This window comes from Manacus vitellinus, unplaced genomic scaffold (genome assembly GCF_001715985.3).
Source record: "Manacus vitellinus isolate BGI_N305 unplaced genomic scaffold, ASM171598v3 scaffold_62_pilon, whole genome shotgun sequence".
NCBI lineage: Eukaryota > Metazoa > Chordata > Aves > Passeriformes > Pipridae > Manacus > Manacus vitellinus.
In genome coordinates, this window is record NW_021940704.1 from 703,954 (window position 1) to 715,340 (window position 11,387).

An 11,387-nucleotide genomic window follows, 5' to 3' on the forward strand; every position below is an offset into this window, starting at 1 on the left:
GGTTCCGCGAGGTGCGGTACCGGGGCATGTTCCACGCGCTCTTCCGCATCTGCCGCGAGGAGGGAGGACGGGCCCTGTACTCGGGGTGAGCACCGGGACCATCGGCACAGGGACCCCGTCGGGATAGGGGCCCATCTGTACCGGCATTCCCATCGGCACCGGGACCCATCGGGACAGGGACCCATCCCATCGGCACCGGGCTCCATCCATCCCGAGACCCCCATAAGCCACGGGTCCTTCCCATCCACCCTGTCCCCCCCCAGTCCATCCGCACCGCGACTCCCCTACCGGGACCAGGACCCCCCATCCGCCCTGGGCCCCGCGATCCACCCCGGGAACCCCCCTGCATCCGTGCCCCCATCTGCTACGGGTCTTCCACCAGGCCTGGCGTTTCCTTCCACCCACCCTGGGCTTCCCCACTGCCCACCGCGGGTCCTTCCTCCCTGCCCCACCATCTCTCACCGCTTGTCCTGGGCCACCCTTCGGTCACAGCATCATCCCCGCCATCCTGTCTGCCCCCCGAGCCCATCCCAGTTTCCCCCCCTCCACTCTGGCATCCTCCTCTGCCTTCCCGAGGTCCTCCCGGGTCCCCCCACCCATCCCAGGTCCTTCCCCTCTGCCCACCCTAGCCCCTGCTTCTGTCCTGGCACCCCCTCCCCATCCCGGGCTTCCTCTTCCACCTTCTATCCTGGCATCTGCCCTGTCCATCCTAGTTCCCCCCTCCCCTTTGCCCATCCCAGCCCGCTCCCACTCCTTGCATGGCACTGTGACCCCTGAGATCCCACCCAGCCCTGAGCCCTGGGGCCGGGGCAGTGGAAACTCCCCGTTTTCCCGAGATGAGGAGCAAGGCCAGCGCTGTGTGGATGCCAACCCCTGGCACAGTGGGGGGCAATCCCAGCAGTTATCCCGGGCACTGGAGCCATGGCAGCGACATGCCTGGTCCTCAGCAGTTTGGGGGCTGGTGGGAAGCTGGCACACAGGGGTGCTCAGGGATTGTTCCCCCTCAGGATCGCCCCGGCACTGCTGAGACAGGCATCCTATGGCACCATCAAGATCGGGATCTACCAGAGCCTGAAGCGGCTCTTCGTGGATCGCATGGAAGGTCAGTATCAGGGAATGGGGCAGCAGGGGCACCTCCCAGCTCACTGATCCTACACTCTCTTGTATGTTCTGCTCATTCCCTGCTCTGTCCTTCCCACCTCGAGATTCCCCCAGGCGTGGAGCTCTGTTACTGGGCGCTGTGGTTTTGGTTGTCAGTGGTGGCATGGATCAGTTTCAATCCCAGTGGGAACCCGTGATCCCTACCCAAGCACCTCCCTCCAGCCAGGTCCTTCCTTTCATGGAATCATAGGAGAATCCCAGAATCATTTAGGTTGGAAAAGAGCTTCAAGGCTATCAAATCCAACCTGTGCCCAATGCCCACCTTGTTGCCCAGCCCAGAGCACTGAGTGCCATGTCCAGTCCTTCCTTGAATACCTCTAGGGATGAGGACTCCACCACCTCCCTGGGCAGCCCCTTCCAATGCCTGACAGCTGTTTCCATGAAGAAATTCTTCCTAATGTCCAACCTGACCCTCCCCTGGCACAACTTGGGGGAGTCCTCTCGTTCTGTTAAACCTTTATCTCTGCTTTGCACCTCGGAGCCAGAAAAAAATCATCCAGTTCCGCCCCCCTGCTGTGGGTAGGGACACCTTCCACTATCCCAGGCTGCCCCAAGCCTTGTCCAACCTGGCCTTGAACATTTCCAGGGATGGGGCAGCCACAGTTTATCTGGGCAACATTTGGATTGGGATTTTGTGACTCAGCTCTGTAGCTTTGGCCCTGACTTAGAGGTGAGATGCCCCCAGTGCCCTTGACCCATACCCTCTGCTCAAGAGGCCTCTGCAGCTCCTCCCGGGGCAGTGGGGCAGCAGGAGTCTGGTGGATGCTGCCTGAGGGAGCACTGAGATCTGCAGGGGTGATTTTTGTCCCTGGGGTGACAGGAGGGAATGTTGTAACACCATTCCAACCTGGGAAAGCAGGGTGGGCGGACGAGATGCAGCACACTAATGGCATGGAACTGTGTCAGGGGAGGTTTAGGTGGGATATCAGGAAAAGTTCTTCCCCCAGAGGGTGGTTGGGCACTGAACAGGCTCCCCAGGGCAGTGGTCACGACTCCAAGGCTGCCAGAGCTCCAGGAGCATTTGGACAGTGCTCTCAGGGACTTGTTGGGGTGTCCTGGGCAGGGCCAGGAGTTGGACTCGATGATCCTGGTGGATCATCCAACTCAGGAGATGCTGTGGTTCACTAGAGCTCCTTTCCAGGGTTGCTCTGTCCTCAGTAATGTCTCTCCCTGCTCCAGTAACGCCTCTCCCTGCCTGGTTCTGTCCATGTACACAGGCCCCTCCTCGCTGTTCCAGCCTTTCCAGCTGTGAGCTCCGTGCCTGAATGTTTGTCTCCCTACAGGCCTGGGGCAGCCAGTGGCCTGGTCTCCTCTGGGAAGTGTCGTGGTCAGTACCAGCAAAGTGCTGTGCCTTTTCCCAACGTAACCATCATCCTAATACTGGGCCTGGAAGTCTCAGGTTATTCCCTGGAACTAATCCCATCTAACTCCCCACCTGGTCCCAGTCCTCAGCTGGCTCTGGGTGGCTGCATGGTCTCACTGGAGCCAAAACCATTTGGTATCAGGTGGCCTCGAGAAGTGCTGGGTTGTCCCTCTCTGTCTCCCTCTGTCCTGGCTTGTCCCTATCATGAGAAATGCATCACTGGACACTGAAATCTCAGATAATTGTTCACAATTTTCACGTGTCTCGTGATTTTCCTTCTCATCAGTCAGACCTGCCCCTCTGAGAGAGTGAGTTGCCGAGTGTCCCAGCTGCCACCTCCTGTCCCTGGCAGGTGTGGGGACAGACCTGCCACGAGCCGTGGCACCTGCCCAGCCCCTGCTCCTGCAGCTTCACTGTGAGATTTGAGAGCTGAGCTGCTCTGCTCTTCCCAGCCCTTGTTCCATCCCACCTGTGCCCCTTCCCGTGAGGTCTGTAGGGTCTGACCTTCTTCCCTTGCTTGCAGATGAAACGTTGCTCCTCAATGTGATCTGTGGGGTGGTCTCGGGGGTCATCTCCTCTGCGCTGGCCAATCCCACAGATGTGCTGAAGGTAAGGACAGCTCCTGGCCAGCACTTGGCTGGCTGTGGGACCTGTGGGAGGTGCAGCTCAGTGCTCCCTGAGCCACCAGTTCTGCTAATTTGGGCTTTTCTAATAAATGGAGACGGAAGCCCAGAGCAATTAACAGCAAAAAGCACAGCTCTTAAAGATCACAGAATCCCAGAAGGGTTTGGGTTGGAAGGGACTTTAAAGCTCATCTTGTCCCACTTCCCTGACGTGGGCAGGGACACCTTCCACTGTCCCAGGTTGCTCCAAGCCCCGTCCAACCTGGCCTTGGACACTTCAGGGATGGGGCAGCCACAGCTTCTCTGGGCAACAAAGGTCATGAAATTTGCTGTGGTGAAGGATGGATGCTGCCTTATCCAACCTGGGCAAGGTGAGCAGGTGGCAGCCAGATGTTCCTCACACCTGCCCTGCTGCTCTCCCCTTGGTCATTGTGCTGGCACTGCCTGTTACGTGGAGTGGGCAGAGCCCAGTGGGGACTGCCTGATGCCCTGGAGTCAGGGTAGCCCTGCTCTGGGCTGAGAGAGCCTGGAGAACTTCCCTATGCTTCTCCCTGAGTAGATCCACCTTCTTAGGCTGCTTCCAGGGCAGGAAGGCCTCATCCTTCATGTCCCTGTGCTCCCACCCCTCTGCTCTCCCTGCTCCTTGCCTGCTGCCATCATTGGCTGCATGGTTTGCAGGGAGAGAGACGTGGAGAGCAGTGTCAGCTGTGAGCTGCTCTGTGTTCCTGCTCCCAGGAGTTCCATGGAGCTGGTATCCCCGGTGTCCCTGCCCTCTGGGGCAGGTGCTGATGTCAGGACAGGTGCTGGTGTCCACCTGCTGACTCTGCCCTTCCTTCCAGATCCGAATGCAGGCTCAGGGCAGCTTGTTCCAGGGCGGGATGATCGGCAGCTTCATTGACATCTACCAGCAGGAAGGTACCCGAGGCCTCTGGAGGGTGAGCACCAGCTCCCAGACTCCCCCACCAGCACAGCTAACAAAAGCCTTATGGAAGTGGGTGCTCTCTTAGCAGGGAGCATCTGGAGCCCCTTCCAGCTCCTTAAACTGCCGCTCTTGTGGGACAGAATGTTTCCTGGAACTTGTGGGGAAGGCGAGGGGGTGACAGCCTGCTTCCTGTGTGCTGGGAGGATGGAAGCAGCGTGCAGTTAATGCAACTGGAATAATACTGCCAGGGTGGAGGGATCTTCCTTGGCTTTAGAGCAAAGTTGGTCTGCCTGAAGAGCTGCAGGGAGGACACGGGGAAGACTGTCAGGAAAAGGCCCTGGGAGCAGCTTGTGACGGTGTTCCTGCCCCACAGGGTGTTGTCCCCACGGCCCAGCGAGCTGCCATCGTGGTGGGGGTGGAGCTGCCAGTCTACGACATCACCAAGAAGCATTTAATCCTGTCAGGCCTCATGGGTGACACCATCTTTGCCCACTTCGTGTGAGTATCTGCTGCTCTCTGCAGGCTTGGAGGGGTGTGTGGAGCAGGGCAGCCAGGTGGGATCTGGAGGGATTTGCTCATGGAGCGAGTGCTCTGGGGCTGCAGGGAACAGGCTCGGTTCTTCTGAAGGATCTGCTCTGTTGGCTGGAGCAGCTCAGAGTGGGCAGCAAGTGCAAAATCATAAAGGCTGGGTAAGACTTTAAAGACCAGTCGTTCCCCCAGCACTGCCAAGGCCACCACTGAACCAGTCCCACATCCCCAGACAGACCTCCCTGGGGAAGGACCTGGCAGAAATCCTTTGGTGACATGGAATGTCAGCTTGGTTTCAGCTGGCTGATGGCCAAAAATGCTGTTGCCCAACGTCTGTGCCCTGGTATGAACCAGGCAGGTGGTGCAGCTCCTGTTTGCTGCTAAATGCCTTTCGTAAAATCCGGTGGAAGGTACTTTGTGCCTGCCTGAGCGGGAGTGGCCATGTTCAGGGCTGTCCCTGTCCTGATTTGGGGGGTGTAGTTCCAGCTTCACGTGTGGGCTGGCGGGGGCCATCGCCTCCAACCCCGTGGACGTGGTGCGGACGCGGATGATGAACCAGCGGGCGATCGTGGGCAGCACGGAGCTCTACAAGGGCACTCTGGATGGCCTCGTGAAGGTAAGGGGGGGGAGAGGTGGGCACATGCCTGTCCTGGGAGGCTGGCTGGGTCCCAGCACCACACTGATGGGAACAGTGAGATCCTACAGCCACAGAACGTGTCCTCAGCGAGTGTGTCAGACAGACAGGGAAGGGCCCAGAGTCACTTCCTCAGGTCGTCACTGTCAGCCTGAACATCCTCCCAGCCTTCTGGGACAAAATTTAGGCTGTGATGCAGTTAATCAGGTTCAGAGACTGCAAGTGATGCTCCACACGCTGCACCTGCACGGGCCCATCTGCTCCCTGTAGCTGCTGGGGAGGGACAGTGTGTCACACGTGGCACTGGGGACGTGGGGAGAGTGTGGGCCTGGCCTGGCTCCTAATTCACCTGTGTCTTCTCCTCCCAGACATGGAAGAGTGAAGGCTTCTTTGCACTCTACAAAGGCTTTTGGCCCAACTGGCTTCGGCTGGGTCCCTGGAACATCATTGTATCCTTCTGTGTGCTGCTGGGAGGTGGGTGGGGGACAAGGGGAGAACTGAGCTGGGAAGGGCAGAGCGGGGCTGACACTCCAGTGTGGTGCACTGGTGACCCTGCTGGGCACCTCTGCTGGTTTCTGTAGAGCCAATGCTCTGAGGACTTGGCTGAGACCTTCCCTCTGGCCTGGGCTGTGGGAGGTACTGCAGTTCCTGGATCAACTCCTGTTTGGGAGGGAATCCTGGGGAGCATTCTGGTGCTCTGAGGCAGGTGCTGACCCGCTGTGCAGGACCAGCAGTGCCCATGTGCTGACCCAGACCCTTCTACCCTTTGAAACTGGGTGGGGAATTTACTGTAAAGAGCTCCCAGTCTGGGCTTGGAGCCACCTCCTCCTCTCAGTGGTCTGGGCAAGGCTGGGCCGGTTTGCTCTGGGTCAGTCTGTCCCCTGTCCTTGCAGCCCCTGTCCCCCATCCCTGTTCTACCTGTGCACATCAGTTTGTGCTGCCTGGGCAAGGAGCTCCCTATGTGGGTCTCCACCAGCTGTGCTGATGCTCTGCCCACCGTGCCAGGCAGCTGCCTCACACATCTCTGTCCTAATTCCTTGACATTCCCTTCAGTTTTTTATCACATACGAGCAGTTGAAGCGCCTCCCATTCTGACAGCTGCCTTCATCTCACCACAGTCACCCTCAGGGCTGGCAGCAGAGCTGTGCTGCCGCCTCCCTCTTCATCCCACCATCCCCATGTCGTGGTGTTTGGTACCTGTGGGCTGGGCTCCCCCCCAAATGCATGGTCCCTGGAGCATGAGCTGGCTGGGATAGCCGGGAGCCCGTGGCAGGAGCTGCATGTTTCCCACCTGGAGGTGTACGTGTGCCTGGGCCTGCAGGAATATCTTCTGTGAAGATCTGTGCATTCCAGTGGCCTTCAGGGCACTGTGGCTCCTGGGTTGGCAGCGTGGGTGTCCTCTCGTGCCCACAGGGCGGGGCTGGGGCCCTGGAAGGTGCCATTGTCATGTTTATTGCCGAGCTGTAACTCCATTAAATTATTTATTGACTGGATGGCTTGAGTTTGGGTCTGGTTTACTGCAGGGGTGTCTGCCCTTGCTGGTTTTCACCACACTATATATACCTTTTTTCTCCATATATTTATATAAGAGCAATCTGTAGGATTCAATACGATACAGGTGTTTCTAAACCCAAGTTTGTTAGTGTCAGAAAGTGACGCTGTTGCCTTCTCAGCTCAGTTTTGCCAAACCTGGGTCTCTTAGCTTACTGCTTATTGCTTATATTATTTTTGCTTAGATCATTTGTAAATGATGTAAACACAGGTAATGTGGTTTAAAGGTGAACTCAGCACTTGAAAATGGTGGCTCTGACACGGCTGGTGCTGAGCAGAATACCCAGCAGGATTATTTTGGTTGTCCTCTTCTGGGTTTTGGTTATTTATTAGTGTTTATGGCTATGAAAGCAAATGGCTCTGAAGTTCCTGCTCACTTTCCTGTTTGTGGAGTGTCTTTGGTTTGGATGAAGGTCCCTTGTGACAGCACTGTGTCCTGGCTGGGCCTCCTGTGAGCAGAGTTTCTATGCAGATCACACAAGGAATGTTTAGCCAAATCCAGCTGGGAAAAATAAGAAGGAATTGGTTTTGCAAAGGCAGAGATGCCTTTGCAGCTGCAGGTGTAGTGAAGGTGCTGAGCTCTTGGACAGGTCTTTTAGTGCAGGGCCCAGCTCAGCAGGCCAGAGGGTTGTTGTCAGAGTTAAATTGTCCATACAATCTCCCAAGAGCAGGCAGTGATGGATTGGGAGTGAACAAGGTTCCTGTGCCTCACCTGGCTGAGGGTTTCCAAACATGACAAAGTAAATAAGTACTTTATTTATTAAATAAATACATCCACCATATGTGGTGGATGAACACAAGTCTGAGATGTGTTTTAGCTGTGGTTCCTGATCTTCTGGGTTTCTCCAGTAGTTCTGGAGCCATTTCTGTGCAGCTCCATGGGATGCTGCTGCCACCAGTTGTTTTGGGACTGATCCTCAGACATTTCCCTGCTGTTCCTCAGGCTGGTACAGGGAGCCCCTCAGCAATGCCAGACAAGTGTCCCCACAGCCACTTTGCTGCATTTCTCAGCTGTAAGGTGCTTGGTGAGAGGCTGTTCTGCCCCCTCTTCTTCTTCCTGTTGGACCAGTGTCCCTGGATGGCTTTGAAAGTGCTACTTCTGCTCTGGGACTTCATTCCCTCAGGATTTCCTTCCTAGAAGTGCTCCTGAAACATCTGTTGTCATATGTGCTCAGGTTCTCGTGTCTCTCTGTCTGACCTTGTCCCTGCTGTGCCAGGTAACGTGTGAGAGCACACCTGAGTGGTCTGTACCTGCTCCCCTGCACCCCCAGGAAGGTCCCTGGGGTTGAACTCTGATGTAGAAGGGGTTCAGGGTGCCCTGGGAACCAGTCACAGCCCTCCCCAAGTGTTTAAGGTAGAAATATGTGTGGTCCTGCCACATTGAAGATAAAAATGGCAGTGAACCAGGACAGGGAGGTGCTGGCTCTTCCTCCACACTGCCCTGCAAATCCTCCCTCCACCTTGATCTCATGCCATGGCGTTTGGACCCTCTCCAGCACCAGGGGAAAGGCTCCCCAGGTGTCTCCCTGGACAAACAAAAGAAGGGGTGTAAGGTCACCAGAGCCCCTTCTATGGCCACTGGAGTCCTTCCTGTGGTCACCTGCAGTGCAGACCCAGAGTGTTCCTGGGAGGCCTCCCTGCTCCAGAGCTCCAGCCAGTGCCCACCATTCCCGTGTGTGCTGCACCCTCCCTCCCTACCACAGTGCCCAGGTCCTGCCTCAGCCTCTCCCCAGGTTACTGTTTGACAGAGGAAGGCTCGGACCTGCCTCGTTTCCTGGCAGCTCGGATTTTTCCGGCTCATGAGGCAGGAGAGGGCTTGTGGCACTTTGTCTGAGGGATGGAGCAGTCACTGTCACAGCCTGTGAGGGTCAACCCACCCCAGGGGGTGTAAGGGATGTGATGGGTGGGTGTTGTGGGATTCTGCAAGACAAGGATGTGGCGGCTTTGCTTCCATGGATTTCTTTGTTACAAGTTACTATCAGTGAGGTAAATACACTAGTGATTAGTAAGGCAATCGTGTATCTACAGAATTATTAGTAGTATTATTTATATTTTTTAGCACTTATATAAATTTCATTGGAAGTATCATGGCACAGCTCAATAAACTCCCCCAGGAGTGAGGTCTGTTGATGATGGACAAAGTCTCTCTTTGGACATGGTCCATGTGGAGCCTGGGGCCAGCCTGGAGTTCCCAGGGGGTCTGAAGGACTGTGTAGGGGGAGCTCTTGGAGAGAGAGGGGCTCATTTTGGGCAATAGCCAGTTACTTCTGCATAAATCCATGAGTGCACAGAGGACACCAGCTCTTGGAGCAGCTGGGTTTTGGGGTCCCCAAGGATACCCTGGGCTCCCTGCTGTGCTTGCCAAGATTTCCATCTTACAGACTCCCAGCTGTGCCTGCTGGGTTCCCAGACTGGGAGATGTTTCTCCATCTGCATTTGAGCAGACATCCCTTCTCAGTGCTTTTCCTCATCGTAACCAGGTCACCTTCACAGCTGCTGCTCCGGCAAGGGGTTGGTGGTATTCCTTGGTCCCTGCAGGAAGAGGCTTCCCTGGGTCTGGTGGTGACCCCCAGGAGCCCTACAGGTGTACCAGGCTTTGGGAACTCTCTGTGCTTGTCCCCATTCCCAGTTAACGTGTCTGAGCAGGAACTGCTCTGCTCGATGCCCTGGTCCCTGGGTGGGGGACAGCCACCGCCCCACGTGCCACCGTGGCAGCTTCCTGCCCAGGTGCTGCTGTTCTCCCCTCTTCTCCAGGGTTGTCTGGAAACGTGGCTGGAGGGGAGGGACCTCAGTGGGCACAGCGGGTGCTGCGAGTCCAGCGGTCCCTTCCACAGGCAGGCGTTGGCAGAGCTCCGCTTCCCTGAGAGGCACCGCTGCTCCCTGGGCTCCCACTGCTCCCCAGGATCCCACTGCTCCCCAGAGAGTGAGGGGCTGCACCTACCACCGACCTGCACCTGCTGAGAGGCCCCAGGTGAGAGGTGCCTGAGAATCGTGTTGGGGTCGTGCCATCCCTGTGCTGTGCCCTGCAGGGGACAGCCATGGGCAGCTGGGCAGTGGGAGCCATCCTCGCCCTGCTGGCCTCACTCATCCTCGCTGCCAACGTGCTGGTGGCCATTGTCCTCCTCTTCCTCATCCCGAAGAGCAGCAACAAGGGGCTCTGTTTTGTCCTCAATCTTGCCATTGCGGACACCAGTGTTGGCTTCACGGTCATGAGTCTGGCCATAGACGAGATTTCCCAGCCGTTTTATCCTTCCCAGAAGTTCTGCACCCTCAGAATGGCTTTTGTGATCTTCTCTTCTGCTGCCTCCATCTTGTCCCTGATCCTGGTTGCGTGCGACAGGCACCTGGCGATCCGGAAGCCTTTCCACTACGTCCAGCTGGTGACGGGCCAAAGGATCGGGATGCGCTTGGTGGGGCTCTGGCTGGTTGCTGCCACCATCGGCTTCCTCCCGGTCTTCGTCCCGGTCTTCCAGAGCTTCTCCGACTGTGGGAAGTGCTCCTTCTTCCATGTCTTCCACCCTGCCTACCTGCTCACCGTGTTCTTCATCGGCTTCTTCCCCGCGCTCTTCCTCTTTCTCTACCTCTACTGTGACATGCTGAAAATCGCCTCGGTGCACGTGCAGCACATCCAGGAGGTGGAGCAGGCCGGGCTGGCAGGGGGCTGCCCCCCGCCCCGCACTGCCAGCGACATGAAGGCCATGCGCACGGTCGCCGCGCTCATCGGGTGCTTCACCCTCTCCTGGCTGCCCTTCTGCGTCGCCAGCATCGTGCTGATGTTCTGCCCCGAGTGCTTCCCCTACAAAATCATCGAGCACTTCCTCTGGCTGCTGGGGCTGGGGAACTCCCTCCTGAACCCGCTGCTCTATTCCTACTGGCAGAGGGATGTGCGGCTCCAGCTCTCCCAGCTGGCTGCATGTGTGAAGAGGAGGGTCCTGCTCCACCTCGGCAAGGGCCGCTGTTTCCCTGGCAGAGGCCCCAAGCCTCTCCCAGCCGTGTCCTGCCCGCAGCTCCAGGACTGACTCAGTAAGGAGCAGCTGTCTCCAGCTTTCCAGCTCCCCTCCTGCATTGTGACCATGAACTCAAGGCCTACCAGCTGTGAAGGAGATCCCAGAGGGGCGGGACCAATCTGGATGCTGATTCCCAGACATCCCAGACATTCCCTACCAGATTCCATCCTGCCCACTGCCCCACAACCCACAGCACAGCCAGCTCTGCACCAGCCCCAGGCACCTCAGGTTGCAGGTTTTCCCTGGAGAGCCTCCGTTGGAGCAGCCTCGTGTCTCCTGGACCAAGCCCTGCCACTCGCTCCACAGGAAAAGACCCTTCAGCCATCACTGCCCGGCTTCCCCTGCCAGACCTGACCTCCTGCCCTCCCCTCTGCCTGCAGCACCGACTCCATGGGCAATGAGACCCCGTGCCCGCGGCAGGTGGGGGCACAGCAGGGGCTCCACCCCCTCGGATTGGCCCCAGCAGTAAAGGCTGGGAGGGGTGTGAACATCCTCAAGCTCTCCTGGACCACAGGCACTCCCAGTCCCTTCCCAGACCCGTCTCACACGGTCATCCCTGCTCTGGGCTGTGCCCACCAGAGGCAGAGGTGAGAGGGGT

General features: G+C 57.5%; 2 protein-coding genes across 2 annotated transcripts; both read left to right on the forward strand.

Annotated features, from left to right (window-relative positions):
• Window positions 1-6: 6 nt before the first annotated feature.
• On the forward strand, window positions 7-6,724 carry SLC25A14 (solute carrier family 25 member 14). Its single transcript, XM_029963765.1, has 8 exons — window positions 7-85; window positions 1,008-1,102; window positions 3,048-3,133; window positions 3,987-4,082; window positions 4,443-4,567; window positions 5,078-5,213; window positions 5,600-5,680; window positions 6,285-6,724. Exons 1-8 carry the CDS (start codon window positions 27-29, stop codon window positions 6,324-6,326), a joined length of 720 nt encoding a protein of 239 aa, XP_029819625.1. The 5' UTR covers window positions 7-26; the 3' UTR covers window positions 6,327-6,724.
• A 3,096-nt stretch (window positions 6,725-9,820) lies between these two features.
• On the forward strand, window positions 9,821-10,801 carry GPR119 (G protein-coupled receptor 119). The gene has a single exon (XM_008920792.1). It carries the CDS (start codon window positions 9,821-9,823, stop codon window positions 10,799-10,801), a length of 981 nt encoding a protein of 326 aa, XP_008919040.1.
• The last annotated feature ends 586 nt before the right edge of the window (window positions 10,802-11,387 follow it).

What these genes read in the sequence shown, in the direction of transcription:
- SLC25A14 (XM_029963765.1), top strand. Translation starts at nt 27, where the DNA reads ATGTTCCACGCGCTCTTCCGCATCTGCCGCGAGGAGGGAGGACGGGCC. An exon ending in GGACGGGCCCTGTACTCGGG is followed by an intron (nt 86 to 1,007) that starts GTGAGCACCGGG and finishes GTTCCCCCTCAG; the next exon opens with GATCGCCCCGGCACTGCTGA. An exon ending in CTTCGTGGATCGCATGGAAG is followed by an intron (nt 1,103 to 3,047) that starts GTCAGTATCAGG and finishes CCTTGCTTGCAG; the next exon opens with ATGAAACGTTGCTCCTCAAT.
- GPR119 (XM_008920792.1), top strand. Translation starts at nt 9,821, where the DNA reads ATGGGCAGCTGGGCAGTGGGAGCCATCCTCGCCCTGCTGGCCTCACTC.